The sequence below is a fragment of the Stegodyphus dumicola genome, chromosome X1 (assembly GCF_044657685.1).
Source record: "Stegodyphus dumicola isolate Sdum_Otavi_A_Nest chromosome X1, ASM4465768v1".
NCBI classification, from domain to species: domain Eukaryota; kingdom Metazoa; phylum Arthropoda; class Arachnida; order Araneae; family Eresidae; genus Stegodyphus; species Stegodyphus dumicola.
In genome coordinates this window covers 32,521,702-32,547,992 of record NC_140780.1, presented here as the reverse complement: position 1 = coordinate 32,547,992, position 26,291 = coordinate 32,521,702, and the positions used below count along the sequence as shown (strand labels likewise).

Sequence of the window (26,291 nt, the reverse complement as noted above, 5' to 3'; positions counted from 1 at the left end):
GTTACTCTCATGGCAAAATCATCTCCAGATACCTGCTGAGTCTTATGACTTGTTTCACTCTGAGAATCACCAAGCTTTTGACAAAATTTGATGTAGTATCTTTCCACAGCTTATTCAGTCATTTTGAGAAAAAAAAAAGAAAATTAGTGAATGTGTATAACAGCATCTTGCTCAGGAGTAAGCAGGCAGTGTGAAGTGAAGTGCATAACACTTCAAAGTGAACTTGTGCATAACACTTCAAAGTGAACTTCAAAGTGAAAGTTCACACTTCAAAGTGAAGAAAAATTTCAAGCATGTGCATTAAATTGTCTCCTTCTACTGTGCACAGTGGTGCCTACTTAACGCCACTACTTTGGATGAAATATTCAGGGTGGGATGCTTTTTAGACATACCTAGTACATTATAGTGTGCATAACATTTCAACTGAGTTCAGAGCTAGTGTTGGCACACAGCCATAAGTAGTACATATGGAATGCATATAATAGCACTCTGATAAACATATAAAAGAAAGTACTGGAAAAAGGACATTAACCAGTGCACAGGAAATGACAGTTTCCTGTGTACTGGTTAAGTACAAACAACATTAGAGAAGGAGAGATATTGGCTGAGCTTATGTGTGATTGAATGAAAAAGAAATACTAGGCCACATGAGAGGGCTAAGGTGGGACATCGTTAATTCAATATATTAAAAATGCTGATAATAAATGTCAGTCCAAAAATTTAATATTTAGCTGTTAGTATGTTTGAATTACAAGTGTAATCAACACAAATATCTTACAAATAGAAAATAAATACTATAAGTTGGAATTTTCCTTTCCATAATTCTTCTTGTTGTTTTTGCATGTTTTGATTAATATTTGTAAGTGAAATTTAAAAATTAAGTTAAAACTTACTTGTTACTTAAAATTTAGTTTCTTTTGTTAAAACAATTCCAGCTCTTCATCTACTTTCAGGTCATGCATTCGGCCAACATGCAGTTTGAGTTTTCGACCATTGTTCTAAATAATGATTTAGCTCTTTTTCAAATTACTGTAAAATGAACTTCAGATAGGGAAAGCAACAGGAAAGTGGGTAATTTTATTGGGAATAAGAAAGCATTACAACAGATAGCTGTTTAAAAATCAAGAGAGTTTTATCTGGTTTGCAAAGATTTAAGTTCTGAAAATAAGGTTAGATTATCATGAGAGTTATGTCAAATGCAGGAAAAAAGCCCTAAATAAGCAATGAAAACTGTGACCTTTTTCAGTATCGGTTTGAAAACTTTTATGTATTTCTCTCAAATGAAAACTATACTTTCATTTCGTGGTACATTATGCAAATTATAAGTTGATCAGGTGCATCTTCCCTGGTCCTGTAATTGTAATGACCAGCATAATCTACATTACTAGTTGTTTAGAACTGCTATAATTTCTAAAATGCTTTGCTGTATATATTGCTACAATTTTTGAAACCAACTGCTATGTTTTCAAAAGTATGCTGCTACCAGTTGCTATTTTCCTTAAAATTTTCTGCTGTAGAAAGATGAGTCTAAAGTACATTTTATGCTCACCTCCCTACATGTATTATTAAATAAGTTAAAAATTCTAATGAAGTCAAAATTATTTTATTGGGGATGAAAATACAAGTAATATTTGTGGAAAACCAAATACATTCCTGCATTGCATTTTCATCTGTGATTTAAATACAGGATGCTCTTTGCATTTAAAAGTGTTTCTGTTTGAATTTTTAGTGTTTTGGAAGTTTTAAAAATTATGTAACAATAGTATGTTTAAAAGGGTAAAATGTTTTTAACATTTAAAACAAAATAAATAGGAGAGCTGACTGTGCAAAATAATTTCTTTTCAAAAGGAGTTAGTTTTCTTTCAGTAAATTCCAGAAACTTATGAAACCTAGTTCTTTTGATGAATATTGGACATTAGTTATCAGTGGCTTAATATCCTTATGACATCAAAGGTTAAGCGAAGCACCAAAAGACAATATTTTGTTGATGCTGGCTTTATGTGTATGTTTCCTCTGACTCTGGCCTTATATGTGTTTCATCTTTAAAGATTCCTGCATCTGCTTGTGTATTCATTTTCATAACTAACATTGTACTATTCTGCAATATTAATTGGAATGATAAAATTGTAATAAAAATATAATTTTATTTAAAAATATCTATATTTGGAATAATGGTTAAAAATTTGTCAAAAGTACTCATATGTGTATTACATAATTTTGTATTAAAAGCTGTAATTCAAAATTTTTGTAGCTTGTATTGACAAAAATTGATAAAGCTGCAGATAGCAGGCGTTTGAAGAATGTACTGCATCTTAAAAATGTGCGAGACAAATGCGCATCTGTATCATGCTTCCCTCAAATCTTCATGATAAGGTAGTGTCATTTTTCCTTTTAGCATTGAAGTTAAGTCTAAAATGATTTCAACAGTAACCGATGAGAAAAATATTTGTAATTTAAAATTTTGTTTCAGTTTCATCAATTCTGCTTTATTTTTTAATTTATACTAACTTGATTAGATATGCTGAATTGAGAATTAGGCAACCAAAAGGAAAAGCTTTATTTCAGTAATTTTTAATTGATGAAAATAAATGTTTGCTTTTCTACATAATTTTAAATTTTACATTGGCATATTTCTCTTATGGTTAAGTGTTGAAGCTTGCTTAAAATACTCAGTTAACTCTTTGTGGACAGATGTCTTGGATGCACAGTATCCTAGGTTTATTCTTGTAAAGGTTGTTAGGCTATGCTCAACATAAATATTTTGCTTAGTTTTTGGGGGGAAATGTAATTTATGAATATTAATCATTTTAGTGTTCTTTCAGATCATGTTTGCTTTGCAAATAATTGCTTGAAATGTTCTTAGCCACTTTTTTAAGCTGACCTAAACACTTGATTTTTATTTAGCTCTATTCACATCTATAATTGCTCACTCCCACTTCATTCCATCCAGAAATGATTTGGATACTGTACTGAACTTCAATTATTCACTTAAGTAATACATAAATAATTGGAAAATGTAAATAATCTTAAAATGATTCTTTAAAAGTGTGACTGATGCAAAAATAGCTAAAAGTAAATATTTAAAAGGCTTTGTACTGAATGACTTGGCTTATGTATATGTTTTAAAATAATGTTTAGTGAAATTCATATGGATCTTGAATTTCCATCAGAAAAATTCTGTTGTGTTCCCATTTTTGAAAGTCTTGGGCATTCTTCTAGACTGTATAGCTATACAGTGTGCTATACAGACCCTGTGAAAGCTATGGTGTCAATAAAACATGAGAGTAACAGTTTGTCCATCCATTTATTTATTCCACTGTGTCAGCCTTCATTTTTTTCATCCTTCTGTGTTTCTCCATATACATTTTTTAAGCCATGAATATCAAAATTTGTTTACATGAGACCAAGTTCTGTTATTTCTTCATCAGTAATCCCTCCTATTTTGTGATTTAGAAGTCTGTTTATTTCCAGCCATGAATTAGCATAAAGCTTTTAACAAAGTTCTAAGCCTGAGTTGTAAGATTCATTACATAAAAAATCTTAAGTTTTTCCCGGAAAGCCTCAAATGTTTGATCTTCACTTGTCAGTCTGAAAGCATTTGGAAGGGGAGATCATTGCAAAACAAAAAGGGAAAAGTTTAGAATATGTAATATAGAATTTTACCATTCCTTCAGTTCGTGTTACCTTATTTTGATTATTGTATGGCTTGCATATATTACATCAATTCCAGAAATTTGAGATTGAAATTTTAATTGTTAACAATAAGTATTTTAGTTATTTTTACTTCTTTTGTGTTAGAAATTGTAATTAGTCAAGACTTGCTACAGAATAACTTGCGAAAAGCAGTTTATGTCTAGCTGGATTGGTAAAGTCAAAGAAAGGCACTTTAAAAGACAGGAAATCATAATCTGAATATTATAAAAAAAATGAATGTTTTCAGAATTAAATTGTGATTGTTGTAATGTTTTAAATAAAATAAACAAATAGTATTTTTGTGAATTGAAGCTTAATGTAGTAAGTTTTAATGCTTTATGCAAAGGAGCAGTGCTGTTCAAAATTGCTCTCTTCCATTCTATAAACGTTTGAGTGGGAAGACTTTAAGTAGGTTTTCAAAATAAAATCCTCAGTATTGCCATCAGTGCTTTTAATTCAAAGAGAAAAAGGAACTGTGCTTACTGGTCTAAAATTTTTTCCTTTAGTGTTTTAGCAAGTAACAGCTAAATCCAGTTAATGTTAATCCAGTCACTTAGGGTTTAGACCTTAATTTGAGACAGACCTGTGTTTATGATTTTATTGCAGAAAAATAAAAAGAGTTTGCAACTTTTTAAAAATACTGTGAAAATTAGTATCTTCGAAGCAAAGATGTAGAAAGCCAAGTTAACAGAGAATCTTGGTAGCCTTCTTTTTGCTAATTTAAAGTTTAAATTAAAACTTAAACAAGCTCTTTAATTATAGGTAATGATGACTTGGAGTAAGCTGAAACAGATTGACGATGGTTCTCAACGTTATAACTTGGAGAGACTTTACTGCGTAAATAGAAAGATTATACTCGAAGAAGAGTCTTTTATACTGATGTAGCCAAATTGAGCGTAATTTTTATTGCTGGACACAAACTAACTAACATGTCAAGTGCACATTTATCCAATATGGCAGCTCACCAAAAAGGGAAATTTTGGTTTACGTTAAAAAAGCTTCAGTTCTCAGAGTTTAGATTCCGAAATAACTATGTCATCAGCATTGCGTAGGTCATGTAAGCTGCATTGATCTCGAAATGACACAACCCAAAGAAGTTATTACGATTTTTAGGATAGACTGGGAAAATTAGGGTTTACCATTAGTGAAATTATAATTTTGATTTGTATATTTTTTATCTTGCATATATGCATGCGTGTGTATGTATACACACAAATATATATACAATGGTGGCCAAAATTGTGGACACTTTTGGAAATTTTTATGTTTTTGAACTTTGTATGCTTATAGAAAATGTTACCTTTCGCAAAATGCAAACTTGTATATATCATTTTAAAGAGAATTTATTACTGAATTCAATACAAAACACAAAATTCAATTATTTGCAATACAAAAAAAGTTATATGTACTTTAATATAAATAAAAAAACACAGTTATAAAGTGGTTTGTAATGTCTAGCTTTCCTGGCCAATCACTGTTCTTGTTCTGAGAACCAATCAAATGTTAGTAACTGCCAGTAGAATCTGACATCATGTTTACACTTGAAACAATTCATTATTTTGCTTTGTTCTTCAGAAGGAGGACCTGTTTCTTATACACTGCAATTACAAGTAGAAATTTTTGTAAAAATTTTTAATATTTAGTCAAGAAGCAATGATATCAAATAAAAGAGTAGATTGGACACCTAGAGAGAGATGTAATATTTTTGTGTTACGAGAAAGTTGTCTTTCCTATACTGAAATTGCAAGACAGGTGGTTAGTTCAGTGACTACATCTGGAGTCCGAAAGTTTTGTTTACAATATCAGGAGACAAATTCAATAAAAAACAAAGAAGGAAAAGGCCGAAAAAGGTGCACCACATCTATTGATGACAGAAGAATAAAAAGACTATGTCTCCAAGATAGAAAAATGTCATCAGCGTCCATCAGAAGTGATCTGAATGATGCTGGTGTTTCTGTCAGTTCAAAAACAATCAGGAAAAGATTAACAGATGTTGGACTGAGAGGTAGAATTCCACGAAAAGAGCCTTATCTTAATTTTCAGCAAAAAAAAAAAAAAAAAAGACTACAGTGGGCAAAGGAACACATTAATTGGACAGATGATCAGTGGTCACAAGTTATATGGAGTGATGGAACTAAGATATCGTTATTCGATAGTGATGGGCGAAAATATGTAAGACATAGAATAGGAGAAGAGCTACATCCTGACTGCATTCAAGCAACTGTGAAGAACCCAGTTAGTGTTATGATTTGGTCATGCATGTCAGCAGATGGTATTGGTCGCCTTCATGTCATCGATGGGACACTGAATGCCAGAAAATACATTGACACTATTCTAGAACCAAAACTTCTACCTTCCATCAGAGATCTCTTTCCCAACAATACTTCGTTTATTTTTCAGTGGGATTCTGCTTCTTGCTACATGGCCAAAATATTGAAAGAGTGGTTTCGTACAAACAGCATTAAATTGTTGTCATGGCCTTGAAACAGTCCTGACCTGAATCCTATCGAAAATTTGTGGCACCTTTTGAAAACTCTTGTCCAAATGAGGCGCCCATCAAATAAAAGGGAACTAATTGAGGCTATAATTGTTTCCTGGCATCATGTAATAACAAAAGAAGAGCTTAAAACTCTTGTCAGCTCAATGAAACGTCGATGTGAAGCTGTAATCAAAAATAAAGGGTACCCTACTAAGCACATAACTCACTGCAATCATCACTATCTAATGTATATCGATAATTATTATCATTTAACTTTTTTTGTATTGCAAATAATTGAATTTTGTTTTTTGTATTGAATTCAGTAATAAATTGTCTTTAAAATTATATATACAAGTTTGCATTTTGTGAAACGTAATGTTTTCTATAAGCATGCAAAGCTCAAAAACATAAAAATTTCCAAAAGTGTCCACAATTTTGGCCACCACTGTATATTAAATGTCAAGATTATCATCCCAGAAAATTTACAGTAAAAGTCATGGCTTTTAATAGAAAGTAAAATGAAAAAACTATTGCAGTATAATGAAAATTTTTGTCAATGAAAGATGAAATAATAGAATATTGTATTAATTATTGCAGATTCAATGAAAAAAGGTTGATTTTTCAAGGAATATTTGCCTATTTTTGATACAATGATCTATAATTAAGGAAGTTTGAATTGTGTTTTGTCTTCCTAAACCACATGAGTGAAATTCTATTGTAAAGATTTAATAAAATACAGGGTGATTATAAATGAATGGTGCGATTTTAAAAATTAATAATGAATCGATGCATTTACAATATATGTGGACAAACCTGACAGCATAAGCAGCGTCAACTATGCAAATTTTAGATGCTTAATCACAGTCATTCAATATCTAACCCTTGTTCACATGACACACTTCTACATGGTAATCAAATTCTTCCCATACTTGGTATAGCATGTCTGCAGTGCTTCTTTTATCCAACCTCAAACTTTCTCAAGGGACACGGGGATTGGCAGTCCATAAATTCTGTCTTTAATAACCATCAAAACAGAAATCTCAGGGTGTTGAATCTAGTGAATGGGGTGCCCAGGAGAGAAAGTTGTTGTCTGCTGTTGTAGCACATCCAGTCCAGCATTGGTGAAGAACACGATTAAGAAGCTCTCGTACATTATTTGAGGAGCACCGTCCAGACGCAAAATGTAATCATCATAGCTGGTGTTTAGCCAGGGTAACACTCAGGTTTCCAGTATGTCTAAAAATGAGTCACCGATCATAGTTTCTTATTCAAAGTAAAATGGGCCAAGCAAATTCTTGCAGGACATCGCACAGAAAATGTGTATGAAACTCACACTGCACTAAAACCACATATCTGGATACCTCAAAACGGAGCACATGAGAAAATTGGATAGTTGCCAATGCTTACGGTGTAGGTTTTACATGGGTAAGGTAATACATTGATTTATTATTAGTTTTTAAAACAGTCAAATACAATGTTCTTCATAAGCTCCACAGCCTGTTATAGGCCAAGGCTGTCTCTCCAAGTTTCCTCCACCTGACCCGATTCACCACAATAGCCCTCAATTGGTTAACTACAATTAACCTTAAATCCTCCTCGACATCATCCATCCATCCGGTGGGTGGTCTTCCTCTTTGTTGTACTCCCTCAATTTTCAAAAAGGTTATCTTTTTAGTTGGAAATGCATCATCATATCTAAACACATAGTCCAGCCATCTGATACGCGATGCCTTTTTGATTCTTACAATATCAGTTTTACCATAGTTCCTGTATTTTGAATATAATTCATGATTATAGAGAATCCTCCACATGCCATTTTGTTGTACCGGTCCAAAGATCTTTCTTAGGATTTTTCTTTCAAAAGCTGATATCAGGTCTTCCTCTTCTCTGTTAAGTATCCAACATTCACTTCTTTAAAGGGCAACAGGCCTTATTAAAGTTTTATATAAATTTAATTTAGTTTTTATGTTTATTAGTTCGGATGTAAGTTGTTTTTTTAAGGCCCTAGTAACATCTATTAGCCATAAATATTCTATTTTTTACTTCAACTTTTATACCTTTGCAACTTTTGATCAGTGTGTCCAGATATTTAAATTATTTTACGATTTCAATGGTATAACTGTTTATCTTCAGGGGGGATAAATCAGTAGTGTTATTAGATGCAGTCATATATTTAGTTCTGTCTTCTTTAATTATTAGGCTCATCTTCCATGCTGCATTTTCAAGCGAGACAAATGCCTTAACCACAACTCATTTAGATCACCCAATGATATCATCGGCAAAAGCCAGCAGTTGAATGGTTCTGTGCAAGATGGTTGTATTTGTGTTTATTCCAGAGTTTCTTATGGTCTTTTCTAGAGCTGTATTAAAGAATAGGCGAGATAGTGAGTCCTTTCTCAGTATAAAAATGTTCTGAAAGATGTGTTGGAATTTTTATTCTGCATATCACTTTTTTGAAATTGTTATTCTATATATGACTTTTAAGAGTTATCCTTGTGAGGCTTATCAGTTTCTTTGGGATAAAGTACAATGATACTTTTGAATATTACTGGCACCATAAATAAATGTCATGATCTTCTCATTGAACAAAAGTTTGGTATATCAAGACATATTCAACATATACTGAACAAGGTGTAAGTGTATACATACAAATTATTACTAATATTACTGTAACATTGTATAACATAATAGAAAAACATACATTAGTTTTTTGAAAACACTAAACAACACAGTTTAAGTTAATTTAGTCCAGTGTATTCTAATAAATAAAACAAAGTTAAGTTAAATCTCAAACATTTATTTAGAGAAAAACATTAGAGCTACATAAAGTTAAATTGAAGTGGTCATTTTTGAAGGTGGCAAAGTTGGTTATAAATGTTAATTATAACAAATTATCGAACATACCTTCATTTCTATTATGATTACCATTGGTGGGCCCACATAAAACAGTTCTCTTTAATAAACTAGCAATCTCAATTTTTCTTTTAGCATACTGAATAGAAAACAAAATATGTTAGTAGGAACCAGTTTATACTGGGAATAAATCATTAGAATTATTCATAATTTCCACTACAACAAATTTAGGAACTTAAACACTTCAAACTGTAAGAAAAGTTGTAGTACCATGTTACAGCTCGGAGGGGTACAAAGTTGAATACCATGCAGAGCTGAGAAAACGACTGGAAAGAAGCCATTTTTTAATACAGAGCCTTGAACTAGAAAGAACAATGAAAAAATTAAATTTGTCAAATTTCAGAGTGCACGGCAGTCACCCTTAGTCCGTCCTTTCTCCTTGGTCCATTGGGTGGGTCCAATGGTGCCAAGAGATAGATAGCCACTCATCTTCAGAAATTCAAAAATATATATGTCGTTCATCACTCTGCAAGGAAGTGTGACCCTCCTTCTTCGATTCAGCTCCAGCTGCCCTTCTCGAAAACCCCATGCAGACATTTTTCTTCATTTGGCAGGAACCTTGAGCTTGGCAAAGAACAAGAAAGAAACAGTTGCCCAGATCCAGCAACCCACTGCGCAAGAACCTGAGTTTGTTCGGGGAAATTGTCTTCTGGCTTCCAGAAGTTGGACCTCAAGGCTACTCAGAAAGTTAAAACATCCCTCTGCCAAATAATGACGTTAAACAACATATTTCGAGCTAGCCTCGTCTGAAAAACAGCAGGATGCAAGTGTAATACATGTGAAAGTTGAACAGCCAAAATTTCCACCCATCGCAAGCACACCCCGTATAACATTTACATGTAAAAGAACCATGCTACAGATGGGTGCAAAGTATGCAAATATGCACAGATAGCCAAACGTTTGACTACAACAAGGTCACTTTCAAGTGAAGGTACTCTGTTTACCACTGATAAGAAAATAGCTTTTAACAAATTCTGAGAATAGGAACATTTTTCATTATATCAGCTTGTTGAAAAAAAATAGTTTTACTGTAATTTCCGGAAGAAACGCCGCGGCATTTACGTGTTTAAAACTTAAATTTTAAGCAGGTGCGGCGTTTCTACCCATGCGGCGTTTAGGTGCACTAAATATAAAATATTTCCTATGATGGACGTTGTACATAGTTTGAATGGCCTTGTCATTGTGCATAGACTGGTGCTGTTCCCACACAAAAGACCACTCAGTTGCTATTTGCGAACGTTATTTTGTTTACATTCTTTCCCTTGAACGGATCTACATGCCTTATTCACCCTAAACGAGATCTCAGAACAATAACATTCTCCCCCCTTTCAAATCAACCATCTCATCAGTTTGAATAGTCTCTCTTCTCTGCCATTCGATGAATCTTCCAGCACCCATCCTCTCGCCACCCCTGCCTTTTCTGCAATTTTTTTCAAAGGCGGATACGACTCCACCTGCCTCGCAATAACGAACTCTGACATATTTCCTCTTCAGCATGAATCGATTTTTCTTGGCATTTTGCCAGATACAGATCCCATCAGTTCGGGTACAAGTACTTGTTGGATAGTTTTTAAGTAAGACGAGAGTGGAAAATTTTTGAAAATATCACCTAAACGGCACAGAAGCTATACTGCTGGTTTTAAGCTTAATGTAATTTCACGTGTTGAGCAAATTGGAAATTGAGCAACAGCTCGAGATTTTGAAGTTGACGAGAGTTGTATTCGACGTTGGAGGACTGAAAAAGAACTTCTTAAAAATATGCCACAACAGAAACGAGCGTAAGAAGTGTTACTGTAAGGTGGCCGAATCTAGAGGACGACCTTGAAAACTGGAAAAGGGAGCAACGAGGAAAGGGAATGGCAATTTCGACTGTAAAAATTCGCTTACAAGCAAAATTTATAGCAAAACGAATGAATATAAATGATTTCAAAGGAGGTGTAGCAGATTTATGAAAAGAAAAAATATTTCTGTGCCTACTAGAACAACAGTCTGGCAACAATTACCAATGGACTGGGCAGGATAAAAAGGCATCTTTTCTAAAATATGTGACAGATATTATTGACAAAAAAAACTTCTTCGGTCACAGATGGATGAAACGCCATTAGCTTTCAACTTTCCTGCAAACAGAACTGTTGATGAAACTGGTGCAAAAACTGTATCTGTGCTTACGACGGGGCATGAAATAACATCATTTACATGTGTGTTAGCATGTGCCACAAACGGTGACAAGCTAAAGCCAATGATCATTTTTAAACGAAAGTCTATTCCGAAGGGAGATTTTCCTAATGATGTAATTATTTGTGCAAACGAGAACGGCTGGATGTTCGAAACAATCATGCATGAGTGGCTACAAAAAGTCTGGTAGTGTCGTATGGGATCTTTTTTCCAAATAAAAGGGTTATTGATAATGGATTCCATGGGTGCTCATTTACTTGAGTCAGTGAAAACCAGATGTCAAAAATTGTCTGCGACCGAAGCAATAATTCCTGGTGGTTTGACAAAAATCTTACAACAGTTAGATTTATCAGGTAATAAATCCTTCAAAGCTGAAGTCCGAAAGCGGTGGGAGTGTTGGATGAGTGAAGGATTGCATACGTATACCAAAAGCGATAAAATGCATAGAGCATCATGTGAAGAAGTTGCAAAGTGGGTAGGAAGGGCGTGGAAATCAGTAAAAACATCATCAATAATAGCAGGGTTCAAAGAAGCTGAAATTATATCCTTAGATAAACAGACTGTAAACCAAGAGGATGAATGTGACGATCTGGAAGACTTGGACTTAGATCAGGATTTACTAAATCTTTTTAATTCAGATAGTGAAGAATAAGATTTTGATGGCTTCACATGATGTATAGTTTGCTGTAATTACTTTTGTAAGTAAAATTTAAAATTTCCTTTTTTCATCCAAAGTTAATATTTCGTTGTTGCAACATTTTTTATTGCAGCATTTTTCAGACTATAGTCTGAGTATTACAAATATGGACTTCTTTAGTGGGTAAATACAAGTATATATGTGAAGCTAAATATACTTTCCACATTTCTTACCTTTAATTTATTTTTGAGTTACGGTTTCATTTCATGCATTTTTCTTAACTGGTATGTAATATATCAGGACTTAGGTTGAGATTTTGCATCTATACGGCCCACGACGATGTCACGCGCAATTTAAATCTATTGTGGCATTTCTGTGTAATTTTAATTTTTTTCACGCCATTTTTCTCGAGTGCGGCGTTTACGCTGATGCTGCCTTTCTTCCGGAAATTACGGTAATTAGGACTGAAATTAATTCTGTTGTATAACTCTTTCATCACAATTAAACAAATTATATGTACTGAATTTTAATTCTAGTACTTGGAAGTTTCAATTCATCCCAATGCATATGTTTTCATTACAACTGTCGAAATAATATAGTTACACAGTTATTCAGAAATGTATTCATTCCTCAAAATCAAGTTTCTTCATTACATCAACTGAAATTGCCACCTGAGTCAGAAAATATGGATTCATAACTTTATCAGAAAGAGAGGCAAAAATTAAACAAATAAAAAAACATTTAAGTTTACACACCAAACTAATGTAACAAACAGAAAGCTTTAAAATTTAAAAGTTAAATAACCTTAAGGTTATTAGAATCAAAAATCCTCAAACAAAACAGAATGAAACCAAATAAACTAAATTTTTCAAGCAAAAATTAAAAGTTAAAACAAACTTCACCTTTGAAAGATAAAAGGATTAACACTACCAAACTAAATTTTAAAGTTAACAAATACAGCTTTAAAAAAATTAACTTACAACAATTACTTTAAACTGAACAAATAAAATCAAATTACTAAAATTCAATTACTGAAAACCAAAATTAAGAAACAGTAAATTACTGATAGTCAAAATTAAGAAACAATATTACATAAAAAAACTGCACCATTCATTTATAAACACCCTGTACCTAAATTGAGCATTAATTCAATTATGTGTCAAGTAGTTTAGAAAAATACCCTGACATGATTCTGATCCGTGTTAAAAATATAAATAATTCTGTAAAAATATTTGAAATCACTGTAATTTACTTAAAACTTTCTTTGAATAATTAATTGCAATAAATCGGAAATATACCAAAAAAAGTATTTACAATAAAAGAAACTTTAGATTTAAAAATTTATTTATAAACCAAATATGTATATACAGAGTGATTCGGTACCCGACTGAACAACTCGTAGGGGGTAGAGACCACTCGGAATCACATAGTAGGAATGCAGGGTCACAAATGCCGTAATTGCGAGCTGTGGTGCAAAGCAGCTGCGAAAAAGAACAGAAACAGCAGCACATTAATGGGACAGAAAACATTTTTATTGACACTTTGTACTACGACAGGTGTTCAAAATTACAACCAGAAGTCATCTGGCAGCCCTGAAAGCGGCCTGTGTGGAATTCTTTAAGTTCTAGAATATTTCTGGCATGGCACGTATCTTCCCAGCAGTTACAAATATTCGAGCAACAAGGTCTTCAACTGAAGGAATGGGTGTCTTGTACATCTGACTCTTCATATGATCCCAGAAGAAGTCCATGCATGATAGACGTCAGTCGTGTAATGTGGAGGAGTCCTGTCATGCTATTACCACATGGACCTATCGTGCATGGATTTCTTCTTCTGGGATCGCATGAAGAGTTTGGTGTACGAGCTGCCCGTTCCTTTATTTGAAGACCTCATCACTTGAATATTTGCAGCTGCTGGGAGGATTAGTGACATGCCAGGAATATTCCAGAATGTAAGGAATTCCATGCAGGACCTCTTTCAGGCCTGCTAGATGACTTCTAGTCATAATTTCGAACACCTGTTGTAATACAAACTTTCAGTAATATGCTTTCTATCCCATTTTTTGTGTTCCTGTTTCTGTTTTTTTCTCTGCTTCTTTGCACCATAGCTTGCAACTACAGCATTTGTGACCCTGCATTCCTATGTGATTCCGAACTGTATCTGTACCACCCTGCAAGTTTGTCAGTTTTGTAGCGAATCACCCTGTACATATATATATATATATATATCCCAAAGAGTCAAAACATTATGACCACCTACTTTGTAACGATTGCGATCTTTGGCCTGCAATTTGCTTTGACATGGATGTCGCAAGTCCTTGGTAGATGACCAAGGATATGTTGTACCAAATGTTTGAGCAGCAGTCGTGCAAAGTTGAGATGTTCTGACTGTGGAGCAGTCAATAACGAAAGCAATTAAGCTCTACCTCCAAGCCTTACTCTCCCTCCTAACTGAAATTGGATTCGATCCAAAAAGAAGGAGAAACCTTCTCTCCTAGTATGACTCATTCTCAAACATTCTGCCATGGACAGTAGACTATGCTCGTATCATCCCTAGATATTTTTTCTTCTTATACCTAATAAATATGTTATTTTTGTTTGCTAATAATAAAGGTCATGTTTCTTTCATCCGCAGCATGGATTTCGCTGTATCAAGGTAAGAACTTTGATTCTGTTTTATTTATCTGCTCGTCTCGAATAAGCTGCTTTCCAATGGTAAACAAATGACTCGCACGTACCTTGAATATTTGATTACAAGACAGAAGGCATGTTTACTTCAATCAGATGTATAAAACGTATTGAGATAAGCTATTAAGAATAAAAATACAAACAGAAAGGATTCTATGCCATAAATTACCGCTTGATAATCCGAAAAGAAAAGCCAAGCCTATTGTTAAAAGTGTATCAACTATACAGTTGTGTACTGTGCATTCGAAAAACAGAAGTAAAAACGGCCACTAACTGCAAAAATAAGTATTGGATTATAAAACTAAAGAATAGCAACTATCAACTATAGAAATATAAACTTGAAATGATTCTGAAAAAAGAAAATTTATGGGATTTAATCGCAAAGGACACACTAAAAGAAATAAATGCCTCGTGAACAAAACGAGATGAACAAGCACAAGCTACCGTAAGTTTACTCGTAGAAGACAACCAAATTGCACACATAAGAAATAAACAGCTAAAGAAATATCAAATGAATTAAAGAAAATTTATGAAAGAAAGAATTTTTCCAGTAAACTTTACCTTCTCAGAAAGCTATATAAGTTAAAAACAGAAAACGAATACAAGCTTGTAAAACACGTCAACAAAACGCTTAAAATCGTAGACAAACTGCAAGGAATTTGTGAAGAAATAAAGGACAGTCATATTGCAGAACTGTTACTAAGCAGCTTAGCAAAAAGCTACGAAAATCTTATTACAGCTTCAGAAGCACACCCAGAAAAAGAATTAATGTTTGAATACATAAAAACAAAACTCATTGACAAATGCCTAAGAAGAAAAGAAGGCACGCAAACAAAAGAAACAACTGTCTTCAAAAGTGATTTCAACACAAAATGGAAGCATTTCAATCAACGAAGATGCAATTATTGCAAAAAAAATAGGACACTTAGAAAAGGAATGCTGATTCTTAAGTAACCACAGAGAAAAGGGCAAAAATGAAATTAACTCATTTTTCAAAAATGAAAAGCAAATGAATAAAGGAAATTATGGAAGAAAAAGCAAACGAATAAAGGAAATTATGGAAGTAAACGAAAAACAAAAGCTGCTGTAAACAAGGATACACATGAAGATGAAAACGAAAATAAGAAACTTGAGAAGACTGAGAATTACACGTTCGAAGTCACCAGAGAAAGAAAATTTCAAAACTCAAACTGGTCAGTTGATTCAGGAGCCACTTATCATATGACCGATAGCATAAACGTTTTCATTAAATTAGGTAAAAACAAAACTGAGCAAATAACAATTTCTAATGGTACTCAGGTGAAGTCTGAAGGCATTGGAGAAAGATGCTTATACTATACAGATCACAAAGGTAACAAAAGTAAGACTCGTGGATGTTCTATACGTTCGTGACCTAGAAAGAGGATTGATATCTGTACGGAAAATTACAAACAAAGGGTTTACAGTCGAATTTAAAGAAGATGTTTGCAGAATAAAGAAGAAAAATAAAACCGTAGGAATTGCTAAAGCAGAAGGAAATTAATATACCATAATTGAATCACAAAGAAGAAAAGCCAAAATTGCAGCTGCAGAAAGAAATGAAAACAGTGTAGATCAGGCGTTCTCAACTGGTGGTACGCAAGAGAAAAATAGGTGGTATGCAAAGAAGCAGAGTATTTTTAACTATTAAATTCAAAAATTAAAACATCGAAATCCTGATTTTTTTCTGTAACACTTTTAAATTTATGCGATCTGAGCTTTGTTCAAGAGTGGTGGTAGTAGTAGCGGTGGTACTAAAGGTTTTCAATTTTTGTTTAGATGGTGCACATTAGTCAAATGGTTGAGAACCGCTGTTATAGAACTTTGGCATAGAAGACTAGGACACAGAAATTATGAAGCAATCGAGAGGCTAAAGAATGATGACCAGGCAACTGGAATAAGGATCAACGGAGAAGCTAAAAAGGAAAAAGAATGCGAATGCTGTATCAGAAGCAAAATGTCTGATTTGCTTATCCCAAGCTATACAACTATAGAGCAAAGTCAGTTCTAGATTTGATACATTCAGATATTTGTGAACTAATTGATACAACATGACTAGGAGGAAAGAAATACTTCATAACATTCTTCGACGATTATTTGAGATACACAATGGTCTGTTTGCTAGCTACAAAAGAGGGAGCTGTATTCAAGTTAAAGCGACTTACAACCATGAAGAACAAATTTGGAAAGAAGCCAAAATTCTTTAGAACAGACAGGGGAGAAGAATATACAAACAAAGAGATCGGAGAATATGTAAAGGAAGAGGGAATCGAGCATCAAATCTCCATAGCATATTCACCGCAACAGAGAGGTAGAGCAGAAAGAAAAGATCAATATTTAATGGAATTGGCAAGATGCCTGCTGCTCAATTCAGGACTCAAAAGATTATTTTGGGGTGAAGTTATAATGACAGCCACGTATCTACAAAACAGCCTATCATCAAGATCAATCGAAAAAACATACGAGATCTGGAATAATAAAAAACCAAACTTAAACCATATCAGAGTTTTCGGCAGCACAGTTTATTGCCTAGTTCCAAAGCAGAAAAGAAGTAAACTAGATGAAAGAGCAGAAAAAAAATTCCCATTGGATACAGTGACTGTACTAAAGGATATAGAATTTACATGCCACATAGAAATATATATATGAAGCAACAAGAAGGTTACATCTCCACTTCAGAAGCAAACAAAGTCTGTAAATTAAACAAAAGTATCTGCGGACTAAAACAGGCAGCTGGAAACTAGAATCACAAGATAGCTAAAATCATCTGCAAACGAGGATACATTCAAGGAAAGTCTGATCCATGCTCCTTCACATTAAATGAGAAAAATGCCAGAACTTATATAATTGTATACACTGATGACATATTAGCCGTGACTGACAAGCTTGAATCAATTCAAGAAGTTGAATGAATTCTCAAAGAATATTTCAACATTCGAAATCTTGAGGAAGTATCTGCATATCTAGAAATAGAAATAGAAAAAGATGGAAGCTTTAAATTTCATCAAGCTAACAAGGAGTATAATAAAAAAATTCGACAAAGGAACTAAGCTATACACTCATGACTATGAATTTTATGAAGAACCGAAACAACTAAGATGCCATGTTTCCCAATAATCAGAAATACAGGGAAGCAGTAGGAGCACTTTTATATTTAGCAACAGTAATCAAGACCCAACATAACAAATTCTTTTGGAATACTTAGCAGGAAAGTAGAAAACCCATCCACATCGGACTGGAATGGTATAATTAAAATCATATGATAGCTGAGAGCTACAATTAATTTATAAATTACATCTAAAATCTAATGGTGCACCAGTCATCAAAGCTTACAGCGACACTGTTTGGGCAGGAGATACATCTGACAGAAAATCCACATCTGGATATATATTTTAAATAGGAAACAGCACGTGGACAAGCAAGAAGTGTTGCCTTATCTTTTACAGAAGCTGAACACATCGCTCTAGCTTTAACTTTGCAGGAGCTACAATAGATGAGACAACTGATGGAAAATTTGGGTGCTCAACAGGAAGCCCATGTCGTATTTGAGGACAATATAGCCTGCATAAATATTTCCGGGAAAAAAGAGCAGTTATACCAAGCACATCGATGTAAAATATTAGTATGTATGTGATCTAGAAAATCAAAAAATTCTTAAATTACAACACTGCAACTTCAAAAATGATGTATGCAGACATGTTCATAAAACCCATGCCAAGATAAGAGCTGGAAATTTTGTTAAAAAAGAAATTGTCCTTACCCCGGATGGAACAGCTCATCGAGTTTGAGATTGTGGAGTAATTGATAATGAAAGCGATTAAGCTGTACCCTCAGACATTAACTTTCCCCTCACCCCTAACTGGAATTGGACTCAATCCAAAAAGAAGGAGAAACCGTCTCTCCTTGTATGACTCATTTTCAAATGTTCCTCCATGGACAGTAGACTATGCTTGTATCATTGCTACATATTTTTTCTTCTTATACCTAATATGTTATTTTTGTGTGCTAATAATAATGGTCCTATTCCTTACATCAGCAACATGGATTACGCTTTATCAAGGTAAGAACTTCGATTCTGTTTTATTTATCTGCTCGTCTCAAGTAAGCTGCGTCCAATAGAAAACAAATGAACCGTGCGTACCTTCAACACTGATATGGTGGAGTTTGATCTCTGAGCTGAAGCTCCATGACATCGCAAATGTGCTGTATCAGGTTAGAGCTGCTCATGAGAATGTCAAAGCATAATACTGCCACTACCAGTCTGGGTATGACCTGCTGTACGGGGGAGGGCAACTTTGCTTGGAAGACGATGTGCCCTTACATGACCATCAACATGATGAATGAGAAATCATGGTTATTTTAATTTGTATAAATTCGACTCTATAATTTTTATATCGGTTTTCATGGGGAAAAAAACTTTCTGTGCAACCAGTTGATTTTTGCTCGCAATCTTTAAGAATTATTTGATGAAGAAAAAGAAGATAAGGAAACCTTTGGATGTAAGAACAGTAGCGATTTGAGTGAGGAAAATATAGAAATAAATATTATTAGCTGTGAATCTGAACAATATATTTCAGATGATGCTGATAATAATTATATAGGAAAAAGAAATGATGATGATATGTTGTATGTTGGCGAGGATAAATCTTCTAAGTGGCGAAAAGAGAAGTATGCAAACTGCTGAAAGACAAAAAAGATATATATTGTGAAAGTGTTACCTGGCCTAAAAAACCATGCCAAAGATATAGAGGATGAAATAGGATCGTTTTTGAAAATAATTTGATATAAATATGCTTGATGAAATTTTGGAATGTACAAATAAATATAGGATAATTTTTGAAAATAATTTGATATAAATATGCTTGATAAAATTATGGAATGTACAAATAGATATATAAGATTGCTAAAAGGCAAATACGTACAAAACAGAGACTGCACTATTACCTGAACAGTGGAAATGATGGTATACTTTGGATTTTATATATGATAGAAATAAAAAAATGGACAGCATGTAAATGTAAAAGAATAGTTCTCAAGTGATGGCACTGGAATTAAAATAACAAGAGCTGTGATGGGCTACAAGAGATTTTTATTTTTGATAATTTGTCTTTGCTTCGATGATAAGTCAATAAGGCAGGACAACCATAAAACGGACAAAGTGGCAGCTATCCGGAATATCTTTGAATCATTTCTAAAAAATTGCAATGTTTGCTACATTTTGGGTGAATTTGCTACTACTGATGAGATGCTGCATCCCTTTTGAGGTCACTTTCAGTGGATTTAGTACATGCCTAGTAAACCATCAAAGTATGCAATAAAAATGTATGCTCTGTGCGATTCAAAAACATTTTATACATCTGGCCTTGAAATTTATTGTGGAGCACAACCTAATGGTTGTTAGGCTGTTTCAAACAGTCCTAATAGATGTTGTGAAAAGGTTGGTCTTTCCACCTGAAAACTCGTGCAGAAATATTACAACAGCTAATTACTACACAAGCATTCCACTTGCAGATTGTTTACTGCAAAAGAAATTGACTCTTGTTTCAAAACTGAAAAAAAAAAATAAATAAATAAGAAGGAAGTTCCACAGGAAATTTTTCCAAATAAGAGACAGATGATGCAAACAGCAGTATTTGGTTTCCACCCGGGCATGTCCTTGTTTCTTATGTTCCTCATAGAAGCAAAGCTGTAATTCTTTTTTCTACTGTGCATAATGATGCTAGCATTGATACCACCACAAATAAAGCTGAAACAATCATGGATTATAATGCTAGGAAAGGAGGAGTGGTCACCAATAAACTGTGTGCAATCTGTAAAATTTGGAGAATCACAAGAAGATGGCTTTGTGCTATCTTTTTCAGTCTTCCAGGATTAATGCTCAGGTTTTGCACATGCTTGCAAAGCCAGCTCACACAGCACCATGCCAAAGGATCTTTTTGAAGAATTTATCTGTTAGTCTTATCAAAGAGGATCTTCATTTGCGCACCAAAATCCAAACATTACCTTCCGACATTTCAACATTTCTAAGTCATAATCATAAGCAATCCTCATCAAAACAGAGAACATGTATTTTGTATGTCAGACAAAAAAAGATCATCAGAATCTATGAATGCAAGTCATGCCTTATATATACGTGCAAACGTCATTCTGTTACCGAATTTTTTTTTTTTTTTTTTCATGGAATGCAATGTGAACTTCATACATTGAGAAATATCTTTAGAATTATGTTTTTCGATTATTACTCTGCTCTATTCTATTTCTATTATTACTATTCTTTATTTTTTTTATTTCTATTTTTTAAAAAGAAATAAAAATATTAAAATTGAAGTTAGTTTTTGCAACCAGTAAGAAGTAAATTTCCTTGCAGAAGTAAGTAATGCTAAGCTTACATTACATAATGTAATACCTAATTTCATTAGATTTCTTAATTGGAAGTCAAAAAAAATATCCATGTTTCCAGTGATAATGTGTTGGTGGTGTTCATTTTTAAGTGGAAGATTAGTACTTTGCAGTAACAGTTTGCTATAGAATAGGTCATAGTGGCTTGATAAGCCAGTTGCTTAAAGTTTTTTGATATTTAAAACAAGTAAAGTAACTTCAAGACAGTTAACAAAGTAACACTAACTTCAAAGTGGTTAGTGTAAACTGCCTCAAGTGATGGTGACAGCTATGGAAGATAATACTGAAATTAATTTTATCAAATAAAAAATTTTTTTAATTAATTTTGCAATAATGCTTGGTGGATTTATTTCTGTTATTTGTTGCTTTAAATTTACAAAACAAGTACTAGGTTTTTAGTGTAATGTAGCCTTTACAGTTAACCGGGGGGGGATAGTTTTATTAAGGAATTGCTATTGAAGGTGTGCAACCATTTTAAAAGACTTTTGGTGAAATTTGTGGTATTAAATAAATTGTCGAAGTTGGCCTATAGTTCAGTAATATCTAATGCAGAAAATAATTTGCATTCTTTCTTCCTCCTCTTTTGCCTCACAAAGTTTTTGTACTGAATAGTTTAAGTTGGCTGTAAATAGTAGAATTAAAATCTTTAGTGTCTTGAAGATAGATATTAAGTCCATTAGGGTAAAGTGTCTTTAGTTGCAGTCTTGTAGAGAGATTCTTGAAGTAGTCTTTTTTAGACACCATATCTAAAATTTTACTCTCAATATATATATATATACAGTACAAAGTCTGTAATCCGGACTCGTCGGGACTTCGGCGATTCCGGCTTAGGGGTTTTTCTGGATTATAGATCATCGATTTAAATTTGGTAAGATGGCATGCAGAAATTATACAATTAAAAATATGAAACCGTAATCTATGAAATAAAGAGCAATTATGATCTAAAGGGTATAACAAAATTTACAAAAAAAGAGCTTAATATTTATTTGTTTACTTTATTAAACATTTCTTTCAATGTAAGTTGTTTAAGTTGCTTCGTTTTTTGTGCTAATACTTTCTCTTTAATTCTATAAACAGACATAATTTCTTGTTCAGTTAAAAAGTTCCACTGATCAAGTCCTGTAATTGCTGTGTCGAGAATACCGACTAACTTGTCAATCGAAATTTTTTCATTTTCAATAACCTCTCTGTCACTTTCTTCACTATCAGAAGTGGTATTTTCTGGATCTAGAACCATACTACAGATTTGCCCTCCATTAATTGATTGATGATTGGGGCATTGTCGTTGCAATGAAAAACTTCTGTTATATCATCTTCATTTATTACTGCTTCTCCACATTTCTTTTAAAAATCCAATAACTGGAAAATTTCACCTTTAGTTTGCGATGTTCGAAAACTTTCAAATTCGCGGCTATCATCTTCATCGTCCTCACCATGAAATATGGTAGCTGGCCGTATGCCAAGCGTTTTTTAATGTATCTAGAGACACATCCTCCCACGATCTTGCTATGCTCCACACAGCAGATTTTATGCCAAAAAATTTCAAAAAGTCTTGAATAGTCTTGCCATTGTTCAAGAAATTTAACATAGATTTTAAAAATGCTACTTTATATTTGCATTTCAGCGCCTGCACTATTCCCATATACATAGGCTGAATGATAGACGTAAAATTTGGAGAGAAGAATAATATGGATACATTATCTTTCACTAAAACTTTAAGTGAAGTATGCGCCGAACAGTTGTAAACAATCAGGACTATTTCTGAGTCATCAGATAAACCAACCGAATTCAAATGTTGCCAAGCCTCAAGTATAAAATGCTTTTCAAACCAATCATTCATCAATGCTTGTGTCATCCATGCTCTTTTATTTGTGCGATATGTAACGGGGAAAATTGTTACTCCCTTAAATGCTCGAGGTCATGCATGTTTTAAAATTATGAAAAGTTTGCACTTGTGAGCTCCTACAGCATTTGCACATGCTAAAATTGTTAGTCTCATTTTGGAATCCTTGACACCAATTGGAGCCTTTTCTGTAGAGGTTGTTAAGGTATTTGGTGTTGCATATTGCCAGAAAAGATCAGTTCATCAGTGTTGTTCCAGAATTGGAAACTCTTTTTGACTAATCAAAAGTTCAAGCTTAATTTTTATAAAATTGCTCTAACAGTTTGCAAAAAATAATAAGCTAGATCCACTTAGAAGATTAAGGAACAGAGCAATCTGCAACATTAATTGAAATGCCTTAGAATCAGTAAAGATAATTTTAGCCTAGCTTATACCGTCCGTCATACATTAAATGTGCATGCGTAAACCATACCAAAAAAAAAGTTTGTGGCTTTGAGGTCCGGATTATAGATTATTGCGGATAATGGACGTCCGGAGTACGGACTTTGTACTGCATATGTAGTGTTGCATTCTATGGGTTCGTGGATTTGGAGTAATTGATGGTAAGCACTATTACACAGGACAGTTCCAAAGAGACGTTACTGTCATAAAAAAGCTCTTAGAGAGTAAGGATATTGAACGTATGGATTGGCCGGCACGATCTCCGGATCTCAATCCCATCGAGCATGTATGGGATTTTCTAGGCAGACGATTGGCAGCTGGTAACTTACCACCAGTAACGATTCCGGAGCTTCGATTGGCGCTGCAAGACGAATGGGCAGCAATGCCTCAACAACTCATTGACACCCTCATTCTCAGCATGGGCAGACGCTGTAAAACCTGCCTAGCAGTCAGGGGAGATCATATCCCCTATTAAAGACCGGATGTTTCTTGCTGGACACCCATCACAGGGATGTTTCGGCCTTCAGTCGCATTGCGCTCCATGCTACTTTTTCAATAAAGCTGCTTTTTATCCCTCTGATTTCTCTTTTAGTAAGTGTTGCTTACATTACTCATGTCCTTACGTTTTGGGGATCTTATGGTATTAAATGTGTTGATTTGGAAAGCTTTTGTACAAAGTTATATTGAAAAAACCGTCTCGTCCTTAATTTTTGCACACCAGTGTATATTGAGGGTAAAAATTTAAATCTGAATCAGCTATTTCATTTCCATCTCCAAATTTAATTAATCTAAATGTTAAACAATTGCCCATCTTGCTGAAAACATGACTTTTGAATTTAACCCCTTAACTGCTGCGGAAAACGTACAAGATTCATTTCCCATTGCCACGGTTTTCACACAGGCGCGCGTAGTTATGCGTTGTATTAGGGGGAAAATAAGTGCAAGTTTTACTTCCTAAAAACTGTTTACTTTCACAAAATAAAGAATAAAAGAAAAAATGAATGCACAAAATTTGAGTAAAAGTATAATAAAAAGATGTAAGTATAATAAAATGAGGGTTTTATAATAAAAAAAAGTCCCTAAATGGAGTTTCGATCAATTCATTTTTAGACCAGTAAAGTCTAATATCAGGTTTCAGTGTTATACCTTGGGAAATCAAGTATGCCTAAAAAAACATATTTCTTCTGAACTGGTTGAATGCCACGATTTTGTTCTTGATTTTTTGTTTGCAAGGTGTTAGTTCATATACTCGTCTACAAAATGGTTAGTTTCAGTAACAATATGAAGCACGAGCAGTTCAAAAAATAATTCAAAAAAGATAAATGAGTTTGAAACATCCGTTATATCTTTCTTTATTCCTGGAACCTACTACAAAAAGTAAACGAAAATGGAGGACACAGGACGAAAAAAAAAAATACGTTTTACTCAAACAACACTAGCCAAATACCGCGCAGTCATTACTTTCACCGCTTTAGACACACCTCTCTCTCCAATTTCTCCCCACACTTCTCTGAAATAGTATTTTCCTTCGCATATTTTGTCAAGGTCATTGTGGTGTTGCATTCCAAAGCTTTGCGAATAATTTTACGTGTAGCAGCGCAAAGCAAATGATAGCAGTTTGGAAGGACGTATATATACGCCTGGGGCAGTTAACGCATCGGCTGAGCAAGGCATATATATACGCCCGCAGCAGTTAAGGGGTTAATACACATAAGCTTTAACCAAATGAACAAATATAAATGCAGTAATATTAGTATTTAGTAAATTAAATGCTTTTATATTTTTCTTCTAATCATTTGTGAATAAATAGTTTTGTATTCATTCTTTTAGTTCACACACATATGAAGGATTGGCTTTCTTTTTGGCATATATAGTACATATAACTGGCAATTTGAATCCAGATGAAATATGATGCACCTGAGGTATGATTGTTATATTTATATTTTTTTCCTAATCTGAGCATTCCACATTTTAACTTTTGTTCTACAAATTCACTTTTATATCTTAAATATGTATGAGGCAGAGTATATCTGACCATTTGCACTTTTGAATAGGAAATACCGTTAATATATTTATCAATATAAGCAACTGTTGTGTTGAAATAGCATCGTAACTGCATTTTCAGTAAATTAAATCTTTTTCAGACAATAAATTATTTCAAAAGCCATATAATATATTTATGTATTAGTGCCTTGTACATCTTTTAAAATAAATTTCTCTTCTTTCAGTAACCAGAGGGAATTATTCTGTCAAATCCTCCAAGTGTAATTCATCTAGGATCAGCAAAAGACATCAGCACAAGTGTTTTAGCTGGATTAATGTTTAGATATACCTAAACTTCTCTTAAAAGACGAATGAAATCATCTGAATTTGTCAATAATAATTATGAAACAAATGAGATATTCCAAGATAAAAGAACTTGTAAATATTCACTGCCATTGTTCACTGATTCTCTGAATGCTGCACGCTGAGTGCAGATATATGCCATTCTCAGCTAGGGCTTAATCCTATGTGATCAAAGCCATGTATACTGTGTGTAGTCTTGCTCAAAATATTAAAAAAAAAAAATTTTAGAAAGTTTCCTTTTAATGGATTTTGCTTTTAATAAGTCTTTAAAAATTTCAAGTTGATGGATTACTGTCCATATATGTATGATTTTGCCACCAAATGCAGTGCAATATCTCTGATTTTAATTGCAGTGTTTACTTGGGCCCAATTCTGTCTAAGTTGTTCATGTGTTTGGCCATTCACTGATTATTATTGCACAAATGTCTTTATTTCCCATGCTGGCAGTCAGTTTTATGCCATCAGCATGCAGGAAAAAAATTCATTTTGAACCTAATATACTGTATTATTATATTTCTGCATTATACAATTATGGATAAAAAAAATTATAGAGAACGTCTCTTGACAAAATGTATTTGACAGGAATTCCTCTATAACTCAACATTTAGTAGCAATAAAAACATAAGGATGTGTATTGTTTTAAAACATCTTGCAATATAA

At 33.5% G+C, this 26,291-nt stretch overlaps 1 protein-coding gene across 3 annotated transcripts in view; it reads left to right on the top strand.

The window, feature by feature from the left end:
- Positions 1–25,856, top strand: part of LOC118184526 (GTP-binding protein 8-like) — a 113,461-nt gene extending 87,605 nt beyond the window's left edge. Inside the window, exons 5-7 of one of the 3 annotated variants that reach the window (XR_015038718.1) lie at positions 8,372–8,556; positions 25,116–25,207; positions 25,514–25,856. Coding sequence is in view for 1 of the 3 variants with exons in the window: in XM_085808188.1 (XP_085664314.1) it covers positions 2,252–2,373; positions 25,116–25,197 (204 nt within the window). In the remaining 2 variants the exon portion in view is untranslated. Of the gene's footprint in view, positions 1–2,251; positions 2,374–8,371; positions 8,557–25,115; positions 25,208–25,513 lie in introns of all 3 variants that reach the window. The other 2 variants (XM_085808188.1, XR_015038719.1) reach the window with 2 other exon arrangements.
- The last annotated feature ends 435 nt before the right edge of the window (positions 25,857–26,291 follow it).